This window comes from Camelus dromedarius, chromosome 16 (genome assembly GCF_036321535.1).
Source record: "Camelus dromedarius isolate mCamDro1 chromosome 16, mCamDro1.pat, whole genome shotgun sequence".
NCBI lineage: Eukaryota > Metazoa > Chordata > Mammalia > Artiodactyla > Camelidae > Camelus > Camelus dromedarius.
In genome coordinates, this window is record NC_087451.1 from 21,963,223 (window position 1) to 21,987,798 (window position 24,576).

At 45.0% G+C, this 24,576-nt stretch overlaps 1 protein-coding gene across 1 annotated transcript in view; it reads left to right on the forward strand.

The window, feature by feature from the left end:
* Positions 1–24,576, forward strand: part of DNAH9 (dynein axonemal heavy chain 9) — a 273,515-nt gene that overhangs the window by 3,101 nt on the left and 245,838 nt on the right. Inside the window, exons 2-6 of the mRNA XM_064495271.1 lie at positions 2,926–3,122; positions 5,074–5,232; positions 6,286–6,416; positions 10,346–10,557; positions 12,131–12,364. Of these exons, the coding sequence (XP_064351341.1) occupies positions 2,926–3,122; positions 5,074–5,232; positions 6,286–6,416; positions 10,346–10,557; positions 12,131–12,364 (933 nt within the window). The remainder of the gene's footprint in view (positions 1–2,925; positions 3,123–5,073; positions 5,233–6,285; positions 6,417–10,345; positions 10,558–12,130; positions 12,365–24,576) is intronic.

Genomic DNA, 24,576 nt, shown 5'->3' on the forward strand with positions numbered 1-24,576 from the left:
GTCATGAAAATTTAAAATAACTTATCAGAACACCTAATACGTACAGAGTTTGTTAGTGTTACGGAGTCCAAGCTCCTACTACACCCTCCCACCCCCACCCCACACCACAGGCCAGTGAATGGAGAGAGGATGTTGGGGCCAGTAGTAGCCGCTTCATTCCGAAAGCCAAGGGGAGCGGGTGTGGCTGGTTGTTGCAAACTTCTTGTTGCCAGAATCCCTCGTTCCTACTGCTGTTTACGGAGGTCTGGTCCCACTGTTCCTATAATCCTGTAACAAGATAATTGTTATTTTCTGTTTGTATTTTTTAGTTGAGGTTATAATGTGTCCATTTCTGCTATACAGCATAATGTCTCAGTCATGCATATACATACCTATATTTGTTTTCATATTCTTTTTCATTAAAGGTTGTTATAAGATATTGAACGTAATTCTCTGTGCTATATAGCAGAAACTTTTTAAAAATCTATTTTTATATATAGTGGCTAACATTTGTAAATCTCAGACTCCCAGATTTATCCATTCCCACCTCCTTTCCCTGGTAACCATAAGATTGTTTACTATGTCTGTGAGTCTGTTTCTCTTTTGTAGATGAGTTCATAGTGTTCTTTTTTTTTTTTCTTTTTAGATTCCACATGTGAATGATATCATATGGTATTTTTCTTTATCTTTCTGGCTTACTTTGCTTAGAATGACGATTTCTGAGTCCATCCATGTTGCTGAAAATGGCATTATTTTATTCTTTTTTATGGCTTAGTAGTATTCCATTGATACATATACCAAACTTCTTTACCCAGTCATCTGTCAGTGGATATTTGGGTTGCTTCCATGTCTTGGCTTTTGTATATAGTGCAATTTTTTATTATACCCTTAAAGGTCAAGCTTGGGAGGCAGAACCTGGAGAAGGGGGTGTCATGTGTATTTGAGGCTTCAGGCAACCTTCTTTTACAAAGGCTTAGAGCCAGCTTGACTGAGACAGGCAATGAAGCACAAAGGTTAGAGCCAAAGGAATAGATCCAATATGGAGTCAGGTTTGTTCTTCTGTTACATTAGTTGTAGGTATTTCCTAAAGGACAAGGATTATTGTCACTCTGCATCCCACTTAAAGGCTTCCTCACTTCTCTGACCCATCCTTGTCACTTTGCTCTAACCCCAACCCACTTCTCCCCAAAGACTCAGCTGTCTCCCTACAGCCCTTCTACCTCTGAGCTTGGAAGTGGGACAGGTATCCTTGCTGCTTGCTGCTTCTAGATTCATGCTGAAAAACATCCAGTTTGAATCTCATGCCATTAGACAAAGCCACCTCTCTCCTCATTGCACTGCCCTCATTTCCCCATGATTGGGCTCCTGCTCACTGTGACTCTCTCCAACATTGTCTTAGCAAGTGGCTGTTTCAAGAGACAAATAAATGATCCTTCCATTAACCCAGCCTCTGGGCTCCTTGAACCTTCCTCCTCTGGTGATCTTGTCCCCCTTCCTGTCTTAACCACCCCTTCCTGCCCTCATGAAGCTGAATGAGGCTAGAGAAAGACCAACTGGCTCCACATTCATGACCCCGAACCTCTAATTTTATTATCAGGCCTTTTATTGCTTCCCAGCTGGCATCCCATACATCCTATTCCAGTGATTCCCTTACTCTTTGAGGTCACTGTTGCACACTTTCTTTTTTTTTCCCCTCAAATGTCCAAAATCTTTTCGATCAACCTCAATCTGCAGTGCTTTTGCTTCTTACTTGATTTAAAAAAAAGGAAATAATAGAATAAAATTTCTGCAAATGCTTATACTACCCCTTCTGCCAAAAGCTGTAAGCTTTTGACAGGCAGAGGTTCCCCATCAGAGGCACGAATTACGACTTTTAAAGTGGCTTGTAGTAGAAACCTCAATGTAAATCAGCTCAGAAAGTTCAAGAGCAGCTTGGTTCAGGAGCTCAAATGATGTTATAGGACTTGGTTTTTCTCCATCTATGAACTCTCCTTTCTGCATGTCAACTCAATTCTAAGGCTCCAGATGGTAGTACAGGGGCCACCAGTTGTTCTGACTCAAAGGCAGAGAAAGCTCCTCTTCCTCATAAAGTCCAGATAAGAGACTTTGGTCTGACTCACTGGCTCCAGTTTGTTCACGTGTTCACACCTAGGTCTGGAGATGAGTACTAAGAAAAGAGGGACTATGTTGGGTGGCCAACACCAACTAAGGTCCACCCCACAGAAAGATTCAAGACCCTCAGCTAGACTTATTTCTGTAAAATGCCCCCTCATACCACCTGTATACAGAGGGCCATGCTTACCTGCATGTGTCCTGTTTTTTCCCTCTTGGCCTTTGCGACAGTTTTGATCACCTTCTGTTCACCCTGTTGATGAGGGAAGGATTCCTGTCCTAGGGTTCTGGACATGGCTGTACACACGACACGGGACAGATGAGACTGACAGCAGATTGTTGGCACATACACTCACAGCCCAGAGGAGAACACTGTGCCAGGCAGGACCACACGGGAGCTGTGCTTGGAAACAGTGAACCAGCAGGGGCTGTGGGAGGCAAGCTTTGTAGTATCGAGAGGCTGTGGTGCCCACTGGTTCCTGCAGAAGGATGGGATTGACTTGTTTGAATATTCCACTGGCTGGCAAGGAACTGAAGCCCACTACTCAGGGTTAAGCAGCAGCTGTGCCTGGTTCCCTTGTTAAGACGGCTGTTTGACTAGGGACTTTATCTGCAGGAGCAGAGTGGGTGGGAACCCTGTGGGTAGGCTACTCATGGCCCTACCAGTTGTCGAGGCAGTACATAATGTTGGTGATTAATAATTAGGCCTCACAGAACAGGGACCTGCAAAAGGTTGTGTATATAGCTTTCTGCTCCTTTCTTCGCAGAATAGTCTTTCCTTAAGGACTCAGAAGTAGAATGCCCACTTCTCTTTTCTGTGCACATCTGTTCCAGGTTGTCATCCCAGTCTTGGCCAATGAGAAGAATCACCTCAACTGGCCTCACGTGGTATGTCAGGATGTCCGGCGACACGCCCACAGCCTCCAGTGTGACCTCCTAGTTATCCTTGAGCAAGCAAAGGGGAAAACTTTGCTGCCTCTTCCAGTAGACTCAGAAAAAGTGGAGTTTGTGGATTCTGAAAGTGAGACCATGTAAGTACCGCCAGCCTGGCCATATGGGCCTCTGAGATATGAGAGATGCTTGTTTATCTGAATGTTTTCCTTATGACTTTTCTGTTCCTGACTCTGCACATCTCCTTGTTCTGCACACAAGCCCACTGTCTGCTCTGTTTGCCAACATCCTCGGACTGTTATGTTTTGTGCTGATTACTACCCTTGCCCCAGTTCCTCTGCCTGAAGTCTTTTAAGGCTATCATGGCAACATGGCCTTTTTTTCTGCTTAGAATTATTTTAGGGCTGAGAGCAGCCACACTGATTTCAGTATTTTGCTTATCAGGACAGTGTCTCATCATTGGCAAAGACCCAGGTCCAGTCTGGGAGACAGCACGCCTCTTCCCAGCATTTACCCAGCACATAATGTCACAGTTCCAGACCCTCCTCCCCTGGCAGCTGGAGACTTTTTTCAGGTCCTGGGGTTTTTTTTTTTCCAAATAGAAACAAATCTGGCTTTGTTGAGGCTTGCGGTCTATGCCTCCTGTGCCTGGGTAGGCATTAAAGCCCCAGCCTCTTCTTGTATGAACGATACCTGCCATCAGCTTCCACTTACCATTCCAGTGATGAGCCATCTTTGTTTCTGTCCTGTGGGGATATTTTTCTTTTTCTTTCAAGCCAGGCTGTGTATCTAAATGATACTTTTCAGTCGTCTTCTATCCAGCATTTCTTTATGTTTGTGGCAATAGGCCATCTTCCTACATGAGCTCAGTCTGCCATATTGCTGGGAGTTTCTGAATGTATTCTGTGCATATCCAGGGCCCCTGGTTTGATCTGAAGAATAAGTAATGCATGGGCTAGCAGTGTGCTTTATAGTGAGGTTTTGCTATTGAAAGTAATTTGCTACATATATAATTTGAAGCAATTTTCCAGGTAACTAGAAAACTCACCGTGGTTTAATAAAAATACACAATTTTCAAAATAAATAAATTCTAATTGCCTTTTCCCACTGCTTTTTTTGACATAATAACATTCAGTGTGTGTGTATATATAATCATTGCTGAATTTGTCTGCCTTTGTTCAAATTTGATAATTTCCCAAAAGGTTGGATCATATTTCAGGGAGGTGAGTATCTTCTCCCTTTAATACAGTCCATAATCACTTGTGCCGTATCATTGCTCAGCAAATATGAATTTAATTAAATGATGTGAAGGTGGGTTTCTGGCTCAAAAGTGCAAATGATAGATTCTCTTTCTTTGTCACTTGTGTCCTGGGTTCTTGGCATGAACAACTGTCAGTTCAGACTTTATGAAAAGGCAACCAAAATGTATTTCTGATTTTTAATCCCCTCCAAACTTCCCTAGATAGTTATTTAGTTAATTTGAAAGGTGTATGAGGGGAAATGTGTGGGGATTCCATTCTTCACTGGAAACGTGAGGACAAAGCATAGTGATGTGCGGGTGTCTGATAGCTGGCCTTGTGGAGGAGGGAGTTACCTAGTCCCTCTTGCTGCAGAGGTCAGAACAGAGAGCAAGTCAGGGAATGGCAGGGAGGCAGACGGGGTTCAGTGTAGAGACAAACTCCTGGGGAGAGCTGACGTGAGGAGTGTGCTACCTGGTCAAGTAGGGAGCCAGCTGGCATCAGTGGGACTCAAGCAGGAGCTGGATGGTCATCTGGCTGTTTTCTGTCCAGTGTGTTCCTGCACTGACAGAAAGACTTGATAGGATTCAGAGTTCTTAATCTAGCCTTCACAGTATTGGGGGGGGGTGCGAATTTTGAGTAACTGTGCATATGCACGTGCATAAGAGCTTGTCTGGGGTGAGGATCTGTACTTCTCATTGACTACTTGTCAGAGTCTGTTATCCAGCCAAGTTAAGAATGCCTGGACTAAATTGAATATCTCACCTATTTTTAAAAGATTTGGGATTCTATCTGAGGGGACACCCAGTGTTAAGCTCTTTCCAGTGTCCCAGGAGATTTGTGTCTTTTGCAGCTTGGAGTCTACAGATAAGTCGGTCATCTATGCCATTGAGTCAGCAGTAATCCAGTGGAGCCGCCAAGTCCAGGTGGTGCTCAAGAGAGAGTCTTCCCAGCCACTCCAACAGGGGGAGAATCCCACCCCTGAGGTGGAGCTGGAGTTCTGGAAGAACAGGTGTGCACGTGCTTGAGCTGTGGGGATCAGATGTCTCACTGAGGATGCTGGCCTGGGGGGGGGGAGGCGCCCATTGCGTCTGGTCCCACCTCCTGGTGTTTCTCACCACCCCTAGCGCAAACAGCTCAGTGTCATTTCAGGCAACGTGATTTTTCTGTGCCCTGGGAGATGACACTTTCCCTAAGGTTCAGTAGTCATGCCTCATTTCTTGGGCTTCAGTCAGTGTGTCTTCTGACATTTCTTCAAAGGCTCTTTCAACTACATGAAAAATTACTGAACTCTGTTTCATATTTTCTTCTGCTAGTCTATTCCCTTCTCCTTGGACAGTCAGTGTGCACACAGTTTGGGTAAGGATCTTGAGAAGGAGAGGGGGGTTGGCAGTTCACTGCTGAACAGCCTCTCCTAGGTTCCAGGTGTTCATTGATAGGGCTGAAAGTCCATCACCCACTGTGTCCCAGCCACACGGTTTCCAGAAAGACCTAATTATACCTCCTGTCATCCCCCTCATCCTCTCCGTTAACTTGCTCCTATTTATCATGGTGCTGATTAATCTTTTCCTCAGAAGGAGACAGACATGTTTGAGCCAAATGTCCCTGTCCTCACATGTCACATGACCAGGTATGCCTGTAGGGCTCCTGCCGCATGTGCGCCCCACGCTGAGATGCCCCATCCTCTTACCATACCGCTCTGACCTGCTCTGGGGCCCTTCTCTAGCAGCCTTGCTCTGACAGCACCTCTCTCACCCTGACCCCAGACCTCACTGCAAGAGCTAGTGACCTCCAGCTGCCAAGATTTTGAGCCACCAGATGGTCACAGCAGTGGTCCCTACTGTTACCTCCTGGAGCTGCCCCTTTGAACCTGTGTTCCAGGCTCAGACTTTTGCCCTCACTGTTTTGGGAACAGATGCCCCTGCTCTTTCGGCTGGAGCGTGGCCTCTGCGGACGCCATCCTGAGGCAGGCCTTCTCTCTGTGTCCATCTGAGGGTGGGTCGTCACGGTGTGACCTGTGTTTCCCAGTGTTCACCTGGACTCGCTCTTCTCCACTGTGTTGCAGGTCTGAGGATCTGGAATACATTTATAATCAACTGAGAACGATAAAGGTCAAGGGCATAGCTGGGCTTCTAGACAAGCTTCAGAGCAGCTACTTCCCAGCTTTCCAAGCCATGTTCAGAGATGTTGTAGCAGGTGAGGACCCGCAAGTATTTCCATAAATACATTTGATTCAGATTTCTTATTTAGTGCTGAATTATCGTTTCTCTTTGATTTCAGCGGCGTCCAGTCCTTATAACCTTCCAACCTGACACAGTCTAGCACGGTGGCAAGAATACCAAATTTAGAAGCAGGAAAGCAGCTGTCCCATGCTCTGTTTGCATTTCCAGTACTTTGTGACTTTGGCAAAGTCACCTAACCTCTCTGAGCTTTAGTGTGTACCGTGGTTATAGTGCACACACTTCCCGTCTACTTCCCTGGGCTGTTGTGAGGTGGCGTAGGTGGAAGTACCTTACTGACTGTCCCACACTGTGCCAATGCATGCTGTAGTCTCTTACCTCTGGAATTCAGGTCCTCATGCCCCTGGCTCCTTGAGAAGTCTCTCTTCCATTTGTAGCTCCACTCTGCTTTTTCTCTTCCTACTGTCAGATGGGACTGCAGTTTCTTGGCCATCTGAGCACCAGACAAGATTGGCCCTTGTCAAAATTGCTAATCCAGCAGAATCTATGATTAGAAGTAGGTAAATATTTTCAGGGATCCCCCTCCTTTCATCAGTGCACTTTGTTTCTTTCCTTTTTCCTGTCAAACGTCCCTCCTCACAGCTCTTCAGTATTGTAGGTCACCATGTGCTTTTAAACGTGTTTGCAGTTTCATATGATTTAAGCTTAATCCAAGCAGTGATTTTCGAACAGTTTTTCTCTATCAGAACTCTTTCTTTAAATTCATCTCTTTTTTTAAATTCAATCTCCTTTGCAAGTCCAAAATTTTAAATTTACTGAGGTATATTTGTTCTGCTAAAGAGGGATCATCCTGTGTCCAGATGTCCAGAGCCCATCGGTGGATTCCTTGTCCCACCTTCTCCTCGTGGAATGGGATTTGGAAACCACTCAGCTAAAGGAAAAAAGTTCCAGTGCTGGAGTTTCTGGCATGTGCTGTATAACAGAGAAGAATTGTGCTTAAGTAGCCAGTCTTTGAGGCCCTTCTGGGCCCTAAAATCTCATCCCAGAGGCTACTCTGCCAGCACTGACAGCTGGCTTGGAATGGGGTCCCTGTTGTGGCCCCAGTTTATTATTGATTCTCTGATAGATTTTTGTGAATCTGAGGAATCAACTGTTGTTTCCAATTTATACTCCAATTCAAATGAGACAGAGTCACCAAAAGTGATATGTGTACCACTGTGTGTGTGAGAGAGGATTGTGGGAGATGTGTGGACAGGTATATCTTAAAAGGTGCTAAAGCGTAGCTTTTTTGGGGGCAAGTGATTACAAGTTTTCCATTTATGGTAATGATACACAGTTTTCATTTTATATGGTTTTATTGAGGTTAAAATGAGAGTCAATTTAGAGAAAAGAATGAAGTAATGCTACAGCTTACAGGCAGTCATGACCGATACCATAAAGGAGGTATGCAAACAACTGAAATTTGAGGCTCTGAAATAAAACATGCAGTGAAAGTACATTGATGAATTGGTTATATATTTGGAGCCTCAAATACATCTTTCACATTAATAGATTAATAGACTGCAGTCATTCACATTGATTAATAGTTATACAAGATTTGGTTCCCCAGACCAGCTTCTAAAAGTCCTTCGCAGTAGAGTATTTTGGCAATGAAAAGAAGTTAGAAAAAGCAATATCACTGTAACAGTCCCAGATAAACACCACTGTAAAAATAGAAATCCTTGAAATATATACCTCAGTCTGATGGAAGAAAAGAAATTTTGAGTAGAGTTAATAGGTACAGACTTGGTCAGAAATGTTGGCGGGCTCTTCAGAGAATAAAAATATTTTAGAGGCTGTCAACTTGTTTTCTCATTTCTCACATAATTTCAGAGCATCTGTCTTTATCCTGTACAGATGTACTACGTGCACTGTTCTTACTGGTCATGATCAGGGTAATTCTTTGGCTCACAGATGGGCTGAAGAGAGGGAGAGGAAAAGAAACAGTCCGGGGTTAGTGGGCACAAACTGGAAAACAGTGAGAAGAAGGCGGTGAAAAGGATGTAGGAAAAATGTGCGGAAACAAGCGTTGTCTGAAATGGAATCTGTTGGGCAGTAAAGAACCTTGGAAACGCAGTAACGTACCCTGGAGGGGAAAGACCAAGGCAGTGAATTCTAAGTAGGGAGTTCTCATCTCTCACCAGTAGGGGGCAGGGTTGGCACAGTGCTGCCGGGTTGCCAGTCCAGGGTATTTGTAGGTGGATGTGTGTGGAAGAGAAGTAAAGTCCAGGGGTGCACTGGAGCCAGCTTGGACTGGCCTGCAGTTTCTCACTAAAGCCCACTGTATGCAACTCTTTTCAAAGCCCCCTCCCCAACACTCAGTGAAGTCCCGTTGTAGCTTGAAATCGGGCACGGTGGGAAGATGGGGAGTATTTACACCACAGAAACTGGCCAATGCCAAAGGCTTTTGGGATGAAGACTTTTGTCCCAGAAGGGCCTGTTGTTAACGATTTGCTGGAAAAACAGATATCCCTGTGCAACCGGAGTTTATATTTGCATTTAAAAAAAAAAAAAGTGTGAGCCTAACTTGTCCATCTCTTTTTTCATTTGCCTTGTGAGCCAAGGTGATTGTACCCTGCACTGGGTGAGCCAATGCTGAGCTCTTCAAAATCAGGGGAGTGCTTGTTTGTATGATTAAAGGAGATTTGGCTTATTAAAAAAAAAGGTAACATAAAAAGAAATCTCCTTTGGCGTGATGGCCTCAGTTTCTCTTACCTTGTGGCACATCTGAAAGCTGGAGCCCATGCTCATTGGACTGGCTGTTGGATTCTATACCCTACCCCATAAGGGTTTTGATAATCCCTTGAGCTCCCCCGTTCAAGAATCACTGCTCTAATCAATTTACCATGACATCTGACTTTCAAAAATTGGATTCATGTGGTATGCCCCACAACTCCATTTGGGATATAAAGTACAGATGTACACACCCCAAACTCCTGTGTGCAGTGAGCCCCACACCACCAAGCTAGGGGTTCGACTAATAAACTGGGGGTACTCTTGCTTTTGCTCAGCTGGGCAGGGCTGGCTGATTCGATTCACAGGAAGACTCCAAGCCAGTTATTTAGGTCTTGATTTCTTTACTTATAGAGCTACCTCACAGAGGTAGTTTTGCATTCCCTCTAAGTGACTCCACAGAGTTAGTTTCCAGAGCTACTGGTTTTCCCACTTTCCCCTCTCAGTCACCACAGGAGGGCTGGTGGAAGGCACTCTTTCTTTGGCTGTATTCAAAGGAATTGGTAGATTTTCCTGGCTTTGAAAACCAGCAGAACCTTGCCATTATCAGTCTGTGCTCTTTCTCTATTCCCTGTTATTTCTCCTCCAGAAGAGCTCTGAGATTCTTTATTAGCAAATATTTATCAGGGACATTACCATTTATGGAATGCCTGCTTGGATATAAAGATTCTGTGTGCTACCTTCAGCCCTTCACAAGAACTCTTTAGTTACTGTTCAGCCCGTTATTGAGGTCTGGAGAGGTTCCACATGTCCAAGGTCATACATTTGATGTACCAGCCTTTGAAGGCAGATCTTTCTGACTCTGACGCCTGTCCTCTGTCATCTGTTTTGTATTGCCTCGGAGATACCAGCAACAAAGAGAGCAGCAGACAGCCACTGAGCATCTTGTACACACAGAGCACCAGGCTGGGGCTGACGGGCCAGGAGGAAGTCCAGATACAGGAATTTTGTGAGAGAGACTCCTCAGACCACTATCCCAGTGATCCAGGGTTCTGATTTCAGTGTTTCCTCATAAGAGCTAGAAAGTTTTCAGGGACCAGCCTTTTCCACTCCCTCAGCTAAGGAAGAGATTGTAGCCATTGCTTTGCAGACCCTTCACTTCCAGGCCCCAGGGCTCTGCTTGGCGGGTGTGAACCCCAAGCCAGGAAGGTGACCGTCTCCAATTCCTTCCAGCTCTGACAGAGGCACAGGACATCCATGCACACCTGGTGCCGCTGCAGCGCCACCTGGAAACCCTCGAGAGCCTGGAGTTTCCCGAGGTGAAGCCACGACTGCAGCCTCTGCTCCATGTGGTCTGCCTGATCTGGGCCACGTGCGAGTCCTACCGCTGCCCTGGGCGGCTCACGGTGCTGCTGCAGGAGATCTGCAACCTTCTGGTCCAGCAGGTTGGTGCCCGGATTCCCCACAACCTCTCCCTGGGGGCTGGATGGCACCAAGTCACAAGGAAGAGGAAGAGTGCATTTTTTTCAGGGCAGGGATGTAATTTGGGTCCAAAAAGTTCTCACACTTGAATTTTTTTTATTATCACAGCTGGTAACTCACAAAGGTCTTCTCAGTCCTGCTGGGATACTTGGCGAGACCAGTCTCCTTTCCCCTCTGCCCAAGGCCCAGCTCGAGCAGAGGGTAGGAGTGGTGAATTCTAACCTCCTTAATGAGCTTAACGGCCTGGTATTAGGTCAGCAGCAAAGCCCAGCAGTTAAGAATGCTGCCTGTGGAGTCAGGTGTCCCTCTGCCACAGCCGCATCACTGCTTGTTAGCTGTGTGTGCCTGGGCACGTCACTCACCTGCCCTGGGCCTCCCTTTCCCTCCACGCAGTCGTGGAAAGAAGAGGACCTACCTTGGAGAGTTGCTGGGTGGTTGTGAGGCCCCAACACAGTCCTGAACAGCAAGGCTCCCATCGTGCCTCCCTGTGCTGAGAAGTCCGCCTGTGCCTCCAGGCACCCAGAAGCAGCTTCTTGGATCCCACAGTCTGTCTCTCCTTCCTTAGGGACCCCCAGTGTAAACCTCACGGAGTGCGTCTGTAAACAGAGGCCTTACAACGTTTGGGTGATCCACCCCTCAAACTCACTTCTTTTACCTCCAGGGAGCACGACTTTGAGAAAACAGTGAGCGTGTTTAGAGAGTAACAAAATCACTCACATCTGTGGCGCACGTTGCAGGCTGCAAAGTGCTGTGACATTCATGATCTTGGTCATTCTCAGGTGAACCTTGCTAAGTGGGCAGGCAGAGCCTTATTAATTTACTATTATTATTTAAAGATGTGGGCTTATGCTCAGGGAGGTTAACTGAGTCACCAAAGGTCACCCAACCCAGGACCAGAAGCTAATTATTTGACTCCTAGGCCAGCATTGTTCCATCACTGCATGTTTGTCAGCCAGGACTCCTATGACTGGAAGTGTAAGAAAACCCAACCAGAACTAGCATCAACAGAAAGATAACTTATTGGCTCATGTACTTCAAAAGTCCACAGTAAGGCCTTGGTAAGGTCGCCAGGATCCAGTTATTTCAGCCCTTCCCTGTGTGGTAAAGATGGCTGTCCAGTGGCTTCAGACACACAGCTTTCCAGGTTCCAGTCTCTCATAGACAGGGAAATAGTTCTGGATGAAGAATTCTTGCACTCAAATAATTTTACTGTAGAAAGCCGATAAGTCACAAAAAATACCTCGGGAGAATACCTGCCCAGCCAGCCCCAGCTGCGCCAACAAAAGTCTCGCTGTGTTTCCTTATCTCTGGCTGGTCACTTGTCATCTCTTGTTGGTATCTTGTCATCCTTGAGCCAATCACTGACAGTTTGGCTTGAACCTGGGTCCCAGCCCACCTGTGGAACTGAGGATGGGGTCTGATGTTTCCTATATTATGCTTCTGAAAAATGTTGCTTGGGCAGTTACTCACTTCAGAGTCATGGGGCGTCCTGCACCTGCGGCCAGGCTTGGTGACACTAACCTGTTTGCATTCCAGGCCTCTCGTTATCTCAGCCCAGAAGACCTCTTGAGAAGCGAAGTAGAAGAAAGTCAGAGAAAACTGCAGGTGGTTGTGGACACCTTGAAATTCTTCAAGCAGGTGTTTCAGGACAGAAGGGAGAATCTCCAGTCTTACTTCAAAGAGAACCAGGAAGTCCGGGAGTGGGATTTCCAGTCCTCTTTGGTCTTCATGCGATTGGATGGCTTCCTGGGGCGACTGCACATGGTGCAGGTGAGTGTTCTTACTCACATCAGGGCCCTGGCTCTGCGCAGAAGTGAGAAATCCAGGGATCCAGACAGAATAAGAAAAGGCCTGAGGCAACATGGTGGCCAGCCCTCCACTGATTGGAAGAACACATAATTGTCAATAAATAATTTGGATTGGTCATCATGTAATGATAGTTCTAGAAGTTTAGGTAATTCTGATCATGGATTCATTTCGGAAGAATGCCCAAGGAATCAGTCCACAAATTCAGTTGGTAAAAATTACCCATAATCTTCAAACTTTGTTTCAAATAAACTTGTTGCTGAATGCAGGTTTGTGTGCCCCACACACAGTGAGGGCAAAAAAATACCAAAATGTCAGAGTTTGGAGCAAAGAAATGTTTATTGTTGGGCTGAGCAAGGAGAACCGGTGGCTGATGCCCAAAAAACACCCCTAAACTCACCAAAGGGTTTCAGCTGAGGATTTTTAAAGGCCAGCTGAGGGAGGGGTGCCCCAGGGGATGTGATCAGCTGAGGACAGTCCTTTGGCTGGTTGATGGTGAGCAATCCTTAGGGGCCAGAAGTTCTGGGGGCTCCTGCTCGTGATCATCAAGTAGTTAATTTTTTCCATTTGGAGGTGGTTTTTAGCATCTGAAAAACTCTGGAAATCTGCATGAGATTTTATTATCTGGGTGCTTCAGAGAGGAGCTACAGCAGAGGATATGGGGGAGGGGTCTGTCCTGGGAAGACCCCAGAGGTTCCTGCTGGGTTACAATTCCCCCCTTTTCTTTGATCTCCTCAATCTTGAGGAGAACAGGTATTGGACAAAAAGTAGAATAATATTTTGGATAGAGGTTAATTACAACCTCAGCAGGGAACTCAGTTTCAGTCTCCAATCCTGTTTCATCTCTCCCCACATCTTTCAGTGAATGGGGCTTCAACTGCTCTGGACACTTCCTGCTGAAATGGGGCATAGTCCTACCTTGATTTAAGGAATGGACACTGAGTTGGAAATATTTCCAAGTTCTAAGTCCTGGCTTCAAGTCTTGTATTATTAAGGTCTCATTCTCTGATGAATTCAGGAGAGTAAGTCTGAAAACCAGTCTGGACCTGGCACTTTGGGGGAGACTTGTAGCCAGGTAGCCAGTTGTTTACTGTCATCTGAGTAGGTTTTAACTTTTGACGTGGGATTAACATACATAAGTCACAAGAGCTATTAGCCACTACACGTCTCCTTTTCTTTGCTAACATCTGATCTAAAAGTTTTACTGTCTAAAAATTTAAATTACACGAGGAGACCTTGAGCTCATAAGGTTGCAGCTGCCATCTGCCAGCAGACACTGCTTTGAGAATGGCTGGTGGCATTCTGAGTATGACACAGCTCTGAAAATTCAAGCTCCCAATAATACAGGAATGTGTTTGAAATCAGGTCCACAGTGGCCACCTAGTTTTACCTTGAATGTCTGAACTACAGCTACTCCATTTAGACTTTCACACGCATTCCCCCTCCTCAAGGCCAAAGTAGATGCACAATGTGTATCCAAAAGGCCATGAAACAGGCTGCTTTGGTCAGTAAAGTTTAAGTCAAACCATGCGTAAGCCAGAACGACTTCCCTATACCTCAGTTGATGTAGGTTTTCCCCATCATTTCCACCTTTGATTACAAATCTTTCAGCAGGAAGAACTGATGATCAAATTGTCTGTCCCTTGATGCTGGGTGGTAGCTCCTGCCCCAGTGTAGGTGATATTCCTCAGTGCTAGGCCTTCTTTATATTTACCTAGTTATTCATGTTGGGGAAAAACTAATCAGATGTGAACATGCTCAATGGTATGTAAAATGGGAAGACAGTTTACAGGCTAGACAGTTTATCACTTATACCCAGTTGTTAAACAAGCATTGTATGTGTGCTTTAAGCATTAGACTTAAAGCAAGCATTGTTACACATCATGAATGGTTATCCTCTGTGACAACTCCATTAGAGAATTCTCTTTCTATCCTAAACATTGGGGGCGATATTGATAATGAGACAAACATTTGGTAAATGGTTCAATTAGAAAACATAGATTAAAAGTCAGCAATACTACAATACTTTAGACAAAAAAAATTAAAACCATATTCATCAGTTCATTCAGCCCTATGCAATCAGTCCCTTTTACTAACAGTGTTACGAAATCAAAATTTTCATTAGACCTTTTTAGTGTCTTACGCATCTCAGCAGTCTGATTTAAAAGAAACCTGTACTTGTCAGAAAGTTCCCTTTATGCATTTTCTTGAAGATGAAGCAGTTCTATAAAGCATCAGCGTGACTGTCTATGAATGACAGAAGACCCAAAAAGGCAAACTAGAAGACTGGATTACAGTGTGTTTGACAAAGAAGCTTAATCAAGTTGCTGTGCCATACAACATTTTAAGAAAACAATGAGAATTATGAGTAATAGCATTATACCAGGACATTATCTAAATTTCAGAAATCTTACAGAATTTCTAGGATGTCCATATTAGCAACATTTACCCATACCCTATAATCTGAGAAGGCTTAGCACTCATTTGACATTGGTTCCTACGCAATTCAACAAACCAACCAGTCCTAATATTTTTCTCTGAGATACCTCAGAGGCACTCTGAAACATCCCAAAGTTAGCGGAAGTCAGAAGAACTCTAATTATAATTTGATAGGAAGTTTGTTAAAAATATCAAAAAGTTCCACGCAGTTTGTTACCAGAAGCATTCTAAGTAAACTTGTTCTCTTAACAGAGAGGAACCAGATCTAGTCTTGCACCAGCATACTTTTAATAAAATCCACTTGCCTAGTTAACTTTACTCTAATCTTAGCCCAATCATGTACGTAATTCTTTTTAGGGCTCCCTTTCTACACACATTCCACAACTTTCTGTATCCATATTAGTTTGTCCCTTATTTTTTTCCCCATCTAGAAACAACTGGCTCTAGGACCAAGTCACTTTCTTCTCCCTTAACAAACTGCAATTTCATTTCTCATATATATTTTTTTAACTCAAAATATACATCCTACTTTTCTACTGTATAGTGAAATGTTTCCCCTATTATTTTTAGTAGTTTCAATTACATAATTAAATTAGAACCCTCAATTTTTAAAAATCTTAATTTCTAGTGAATGTTTCTGTATCTTATTTTGTTTGGGAATGCCATAACTGTTCAATAAACTTCCATCATTTAACTTAATTTAGCACAACTCTAAAATTTCAAGTTACCAGTATCTGGAGAGGTCATTTTAAAGTAGATAGTCCTAAAACATAGTTATTTCTAAAGAGTTCACCCAAAAGCTCTTCTTTCGTCTGCATTTAATTCACTTACAAGAATTTCATCATACCAAGTTAATTTTTTTCTTTCTGCTGACGAACTCTGCAACAGAAACATGAACTTTCTGATCTTCAGTAACCCTAGGTGCAGTAGAACACCTGTCTGTTTTGATTATACCAGCAAGCTTAAGCTAGATTTAATATCAGATAGCAATTCAGTATTGAATATTTCCTAGTGCATATGAACCTGAAATCTGTTCTGTCTAGCTTCTTTTATACTTAGAAGTATTTAATTTATAAGCACTTACTTTTAAGTCAATTAAATGGAGCTCATTTACAAGTTAACTTTTTACTAAAGACAAAACCAGAGATCTCACAGTTTTTCAGATTGAGTTTTTAAAAAAACAGAACTTTTTTTTATTTCCTTGCAAGCCCAGGTAGATCATTGAAATCTCAAAGGTACAGGAAGACGAATAAAAATTCCTCCTCTAACTGCTTTTACAAAACCCAACCATCTTGACCATTTTCAGGGATTTTTTTTTCCAGCTCCCAAATATCCACTTCAGTTTAGAGAAATAACAGTAATAGACTATAATATATCATTCACTCACATACCTCACTTTTGGCAAAACAAGGAAGAAAGAACAGGATTTGGACTCAGGTACTGAGACTCATACACCCGCCTCCCCCAAGATAAAAGCTGAAGCAATTGCAGAAGGCCTCCTTTGATGTAATAACAGAGCCATTAGGGGCCATTGTTCTCCAGATCTCAGGGAGTGCTGAGCCCACACAGTGTTGCAGTAAAAAATACCAATTCTTTCATTTATGAGAGCATAGCTGAAGATCTTTGAGTTTTGCAAAAATAGGGGGACTATAAGATGGAACAGAACTCTGATCATCCATACTTAATTATTCACAGCCAGTGTTATCAGATATCAAGCAAACAACAATTCAGAAGTTCTCTCAGGGTGACAGTTCCCTAGTCCCAAAAAGGGTGACACCCAGTCAATGCTCCATCAGTCCAAAAGGCGAGAACCCCAACCAGTGCCCTGTCAGAGATAAAAATGAATGAATGTCCAAGGCCAGTGCAAGTACTGATACTGACACACACGCGCACACACGCACGCAGTTGAGGTGTAGCCCCAAAATTCCACTTCTACTCCCAGACGGAGGTTCCCGTAGTGACCTGGCTCCGGAAAGACAATGGACCAAGAGTGGCTTCCAGTCAGCCTAGAATGAATGGGCTTACTTTCCGGAAGAGAAGGCGCCCAGGTGGAGCGGGTGGAATTTTCCCATCCTGTGCAAGCTGGAGTTAGTCACCTAAAATGATGTACCCTAAAACACAAACAAGCTACAATCACACAGATAGAAAATCAGAGAAGGTTTAATCTAAAAATTCTACCTCCACTCCCAGATGGAGGCCTCCAAACTGATTGGCCCAGCTCTTAAAAGAGAACAGACCCAGGGTGGCTCACAGTGAGCCAGGAGCAGCTCACTCCTTGCAAGGGAATGAGCCCAGAGAGAGTGGAGAGAACCTCCAGCGCATGCAAACTAGAGCAACTCACCCTCAAGTGACACCAAATGTGGTCCGTAGCTCTGGATGTTTCTCCACTCCAAAAAGCCTCATGCCCTGGGGCAGCCAGCGCCTGTCAGGGAGAGTACCCGCCCCCACCAGGCTCCTGGAGTGAAGCGAGCTCCAGCAGCTGCTGGGACCCGGAAGGAACTGCCGCTGGTCAGGGTCAACCTGCCAGGGGCACAGACTCCTCAGCTGGCTTCACCAAAATTGTTACCTAACATAAGATCATGTGACTGATGCACAGTGAGGCCAAAAATTACCACAATGTCGGAGTTTGTAGCAGAGAAAGATTTATTGTTGGGCTGAGCAAGGAGAAGAAGTAGCTCATGCTCAAAAAACCCTTGAACTCCCCGAAGGGTTTCAGCTGAGCGTTTTTAAAGGCCAGCTGGGAAGGGGGCAGCCCAGGGTCTGTGATCAGCTGTGCACAGTCCTCTGCCTGGTTGATGGTGAGCAATCCTTAGGCAGCCGAAGGTCTGGGGGCTACATACTCATGATCATCAAGTAGTTAATTTCTTCCATTTGGTGGTGGGTTTAGCATCTGACAAACTCTGGAAATCTGCATGAGATACTGTTATCTGAGATACTGTACTACTGTCTATTTCAGGGAAGAGCTACAGCAGAGGATATGGGGGAGGGGAAGACCCCATAGGGTCCTGCTGGGTTACAAACTCTTGCTAGAAATTGCATGCAGAATGACAGCACATCTGGATGCAGCTGGCCATTCCCACAAAGCCGCTGCTTTGAACACTCTCCCACTCTCAAGGTGGCTCTGAAAACTATAAGATTAGCATAAATCCCTGTGCAAAAGAAATACGATTTTTGCTCAAAATTGTGACTCCTCTCCCTTAGTTTTTGAAAACTTAAGGTGCATGTTTAAGGACCAGAGTGAGAGAACACAAAGCTTTCTCTTTTGATTGTTTTCATCCTCAGAGTTTAATGTGGTTAACAGGTGTTTTCACACTTTCCAGCTCTGTATTTGCTGATTGAACTTTGCAGGGACAGTAGCGAGCATAAGAAAATGAAATACATTACTTATCCTAAAACTCTTCGGGAAATTCAGGGCCAAGTTCAAGATTAGGACAATAGCCAAGGGGACCAAGAAGGAATTAGAATCATTTTTGGGTCTATGATCAGCAGAGATTTTGGATGAAGAGGGGACTATGTTGGGAGGAGGCTGTGATAAGTGGCACAAACTATGGGGTTGTGAGGATAAGAGAGAATGAGATAAATCTGTTCATTTCAGTCCAGCACTGCCAGGCACCAGGCACTGAACTAGTCCTGGAGGTACGCCAGCGGCTGCAGTACAGTCTTACCTATAAGAAGCCCATGGACCAGGAGCCATGGCACAGGAGAAGGTAGAGACCAACAGAGGAGATGCAGGAATGGAACGGCACAGAATCAGGAAGCTTCATTGAGGTGTATTAAATTCCATCAAAGCAAAACTGACATGTTATTGGGAGAAAGAGGGAGGGGTCCCTAACGCAGAGGGGCCCTGAAAAAGTAGGGCGCACAAGAAGGAATACATTTTGAAACTGGAGTAGTGATTTGCCAGGGAATGAAGATGGGGAAGGGACAAGCGACGAAGAAAACATTAGTGAGAAAGCCGGAAGCTAGAGCTTATGGGAGGCACACCTCAGATCCTTCCCGGGGATCACAGAGAGTATACATAACTGATACCCAGCTTTACCCTAAACGCCTCCTTTTTCCAGCAGCCTTTTCCATCATGGCTCTTAACACAAGGCCTCTCCTCCACACCCCCTCCACTCCATCCCTCTAATCTGCAGCCTGTCCCCGGCCTGGGTGACCACAGCCGGGATATCGGCCACCACCACCGCGCGCAGGCTCTCCAGCCCTGCGCGGACACTTGGCCTCGCAATGGAAGCAGCGCTCAGCTCTGAAGGCTATTGGGCTGGGGCCTCAGGCCGGAGCACACATGCTAATGATGTGACTTTGCATATAGACAGCTATTCTAACGTCAGGGTGCCTCATCTGCTGGGTTTATTCAGTAAATACAAGCGGTGACGGCCACCAGTCTCCCCGGAGTCATTACCCTCACAATAGTCTGATCTCAGGCTGCGTTTTCTCTCTGAATCAAGGGCACAGATGCATAAAAAGCAGTTGCCCCCATTTAATTAGAAGATGAGTTGAATGTCACCAGACTCTGTCTTCCTGCTTCTCCCCCTCTTCTTTGGTTCACTTCTCTGCTGTTTAGCCAGACTCCACCACTTCTTTTCTTTGCTCAATTTCCCTCTCCCTGCCTTTTCCCTCTTCCTTCCCTTTCTGCTGGTCCCCCTTCCTGGTCTCTGTTTTCCTGTCTCTCTTTTAGGTTCTCTCATCTCTTTGTTGACCCTGCATGTCCATGATTCTCCCTTTTCCAGTGGCTGCTCCTTACCCCCCACCCCTGTCCTGGTATTTCTCGCCTTTTCACCTTTTGTCTTCCAAACATTTGCTCAGACTCACCCCTCATCCTGTGCTCCCCACCTCTTCCCAGCTCAGCTCAGTGCAGCGGGACACAGACTATCGATCCACGCCAGGCATATTTCATGCATATTTCCCTTTAGTTAACATTCTGTGTATCTCTGTGATCGATGCCTGTTTGAAATGGGATTAATCTGCTTCCCTCCACCATGAATTAGCATGAACGCAGCCTTATTCATCTTGCTCTTTGTACACTTTATGGGCCCTGAGATGTGAGCAGCTGCAATTGATAAATACGTGAAGCCAAGTTAATAAAATGACATCAGCGCGTTTACCCCTCTGCCTGCTCACGTCCAGGGTTAGGTTGTTAAGGGCTGGTTTTTAATCTCCATAGTTCTCTTCGATTTTTTCCCTCTGATTTGTGTAGCCTTTTTTGCTCTTTCGCTCTTGCTCTTTGCCACAAGAAAGTTCTATTGTGCAGATGACTCTTCCCCTCTGGGCACCTGCTAAATAAAGGTGGAGGTGTGGACTGCTTGGCTGGAGGCTCTGTACCCCTGGCAGAGTTCAGCAGGTCTGCAGCAGCACTCGGAGTAACTGCATTCTCAGCAAACCTCCCTCCTCCTCCCCTTCCTCCTCCCGTCGCCACGACACAGCTGATCTCTTAGCCAGCCCTTGGGAGTGAAAGGAGGGATAGACCCAGAAAGGACCAACGTGTTTCAAGAGCCTGTCTCGTGCCAGAGCTGCATCCCTACCTCCTTTGTAAGAGCTGGTGTCAGTGTTCTTCCTTTAACAAATGTGCACCATTAAGTCTGACACGTACATTAGCTTGCACAGAGTCACAGGCTCAGGGAGGTTTAGCTGCGATTGGTACCCAGGGGCGTATGGTTCCAAGCACTGTCTTTCCACCGACTACGACATCTCCCAGAGATTCTAAAGGTCTGCTCCTGTCCCTCCCTCCCTTTTTGAGGGTCCCCCACTGGTTCTGTGGTTTTCTTCTGCCCTGACACACTCTATTCTGCCTTTGCACACTCTTTTTATATTATTTCTAGGTCTTTTTTTCTAAATAAGTCATTTGGGTAAAATTATAATTCCTATTCCATAAAAGGGCCTTATTAAGGAAATTCTAAAAGTATATAAAATCTTTGCAATTTGAAGAAACATTCAAAAGTTGAAGGGGGAAAAGTCTTCAGCTGCCTCTTGACTCCTTCCCTCACCCTGCCTTCCTGCTACTGCACAAGTACACACACAGACATACACACACATACTGCACATCACACTCCTACATACATACCTGCACATTTTACACATGACACATACACCACACTCACTGCGCATATGCACACAACACTTCACATACACACGCACACTTACACACCACACTTACGTTGGGGGGTTTGGCAGGCCAGTGCATGGACGGTAGAAGAATTTACTAAAGACAAAGAATGAAAATAGAGAAGGAGTTTACTTGGTTACGCTGCCATAGACAACAGTGGGCCACACAGACGCGAGGTGCCTGTGTGAGCCCCGAGGGTCGGTGGTTGGCATCTTTTATAAGGGAGGGTCACACCAGGTACCGAGGGGTCACAAGGTGCCATATCAGCTTGTGCACAAGTCTCTGACTGTTGCTGTTGAGATAATAGGGAAGGGAGGGGGTCGTGAGAAGGTGGGGCTACAGGACTCTGGTAGAGGCTGTGACCAATCCTGGTGGTCAGGCTTCTGGGCATTAATTATATAGATGGTCGTTATCTCAGCTAAGGCAAGAATGTGTTAGGAGAGGATGTTCTTTGTTATCTTTGAAGGGCAGCAGCTGGGCACCTGAGAGGCCTTGGAGCAGGAATCTGTCAGATATCTGTGGACCCCACAACACACACACACACACACAGCACATATGCACACACGACCACACCCACCCACGTACACATACAGAGTGCCACAATATTTTTGTGCCTTAATATTGTGGATTCTGCAGACGCCCTATTTATGTTTCTGCCCGCTGCCTCTTCCCTCAAACAGCACAGTAAGTAAGCAGCTCAGAGAGAACCCCCATTTCTTTCATTATAAAATTGCTGTAAAGCTGTGATTCACTTGGAGACAAGATGATTTCCTGCTGAGGCTTCACGCACAGTGATTAGCAGGCAGATAGGTAATAAGCTGACCTCATCTCAGTGCGTTTCCTTTGCTCCCGGCTCCGGTTCCAGCTCCAGCCCCAGCCCCTCCGCTGCCTCCTTTCATTCAGGCCTAATTGGGCCGCATCCCTTTCAGCCCGGCCTGGGCATGTGGTCACGTAGGAGACCATTAGCCGCATAAGGTCGGCCATCGTCGGAAGGTAAAGAAAACAGTCTTTCTCCCAGTGACCTTTTGAGATTTTCATCTATGGATGTCTGCTTTGTGCTCGCCCTTAATGAATTCTGAAGACATTTCTTTTAAGATGTGGGTCCTCTCCTGAGAACAGGCTTGCTGTTTGTGGGGCCACAGCACACAGAGCGCTCCCTCACCACCCTGTTAAAGGTTGCACGGTTTTTCATAAGAATAGGACCCAATCCACCCAGTCAGCTGCCTGGGACCCCGTGCTCTTTGTTGCGTCCGTCTGGAAAGAAGCGCCTGCATATGGGCCATTGTACATCTCTTAGCCACCAACCTGATCTGATGACACCTGGGTAATGACAGCGAGCTACAGTGGCCACCATTTATTGAAGTCATACAAAGGCACTTCCCCTGTAACTCTGTAACCCATTTGCAGGTTAGGAAAGGGAGACTTAGAAAAATTTAGAGTCTCACTAAGCCACGTAACTGGTAAATGGCAGACCAGGGTTGTGGGCTGTGTGAGCCCAGGGATGTGCCCTGTCCTGCAGGATGCCGTGTGTCCTATCCCTGAACTGGACACTCAGCCTGCATATAGTGGAATGAATTTCGTGCATTTACAACTGTGATGGATAAAAGTGGATATCTTTAAAATATAATTTAAACCTCTTATTGGTTTAAATGACCTTTTATCTGTCTTGTGAGGACTTCTGAATAAACAGTGAAAAGAGCTTACATTTGAATATTTTAAGAATCAAAGATAGAGTCACCATGATTATGATAAGTCTGTTTCTAAAGTTGCAAGACACCTTCCCACTTAGTTCAGGAATCTCCTCTATGGTACCTCAATGACAAGAAACTTCTCCTAAAATCTGCCCAGAGATGGAGAGCTCACTACCTCCCTCTTAGCAGCCCACTCTGTCGTTGAGCATTTCTAGTTGTGAGACGGTTCTGCTTTATTAATTGGAACCATATGAAATTGCCACTTCTTGTAGGTCAAAATGGTCAAATATAAGAAATTTATAAATTCAACCTGCAAGTTGACACCACATCTGCTCCTCTGTCCTGTTCACTCGTTTGCCTTTGTTCCGCCCTCATAGTATGACCCTGCAAGGTTCTTCCTGGACTTGACCAAAGCCCTTCAAACATTTAAAGGCACAGTTTGGCCTTGCTTTCTAATTCTCTTCTCTTGTCTAATTTTCCATATTTTCTCCAATTTTTCTGAGTCCGATGTTCCCAGATACTCTACTACCCTCTCCTGGAAATGCTGTAGCTAAGTCAAAGGTCAAAGATCATGTATTCATTCATTCAACAAGTATTTCTTCAGCATATGGGACTCCTCCAGGGACTGAAGATACAGTGGGACCTCTGGGGTGATTACAACCTACTGAGAAAGATAGATAGGAAATAAACAAATAATATAATCTTAAATATTATATTATAATGCCAGAGTGTGGTAAGAGTTCTAAAGAAAGCTTAAACAGGGGAAGGGGACAGAGTGCAGGAGAAAAGTGGAGTGGGAGGTTCTTTTAATGTGGCACCAAGTAAGGAAAGGTTTAAGACCTTGAAATGAACCTTGAATAAACGTATTGTCAATCATGTGCTTATTAAGTAAAGCAGCAACATAAATATCCATCGTTTTTGGTGACCAGCGTTTCTCCACAAATAGAATGATTATGTTAAGTATTCCTCTAATAATTTGCCTGTTAGATTGGAGATGAAACACCTTTCAATGCCCACCCCAGACATTGCTTCAAGTTCTTGAGAAATAAAATAGTATAGCAAAACTATTATCTAGTTTTCTGATGTAATCAGACACATCAAGATGCAACTATCTTTTAAAATGGCTGGAGGGTATTTCCTCAAAATTAAAATTGATATCCACATAATCACGAAAAATGGGTTACGTTCCACAGCACAAATATGTTTCTCCTATCATGCTGATTACAATGAAGCACTTTTTGAATGACTTGAATTACTATTTAAGTCAATTTCCTTTAAATGGAATTGACTGCTATTTTTCTCCCTGTATACAAAGTTGAACGTGTTTTAAGATAAAGACTGCCCCATTTCCCCATCGTTGGCAAGACCTCCTGGTTTGGCTGTACATATTCCTTCTCTTGACTGGCTCTTCCTCCTCTCCCCTCCCACTTCATCTACCTGCTGACAGCCATGCCTGAACATAGCAAAACAAAAGAGTGTCCTTAGATGGCTGCCCGAGGCTGCATCACATCCACCTGGCAACGCAGGGAAAGTCAGCCAGTTGTCACCACTGCTCAGCACCTCTGTCACTGCTGCTGGATGTGGTGTTCTGGCAGCCCTCTGCTAGCCTGGGGTCAACTGGTAGTGTGGCCAGTGGCAGGGGGAATTTGCTAGAATGATACCAGGGTCTGCTGGGTTTTCAACATCATGTCCATGTTCCCTCTTCTCGCCCTTTAAACTTCTTCAGGGTAGAGGACTGCCTCCCAGGTGTCACACCACATGTTTGCCAAAGTGACACAAAGGGACCATTATCTCCCTCTTTTCTACTGCAGAGGTATGCACACCGATTGGAATTTATAAAAGGGAGGATGTCTTGGTCTGGAAGTTTGTGATTTCAGATGGGTATTCATGAGAGAGAATTACAGGCTGTCACACCGACATGTTCTGAGGCTCCTGTCCTGTCA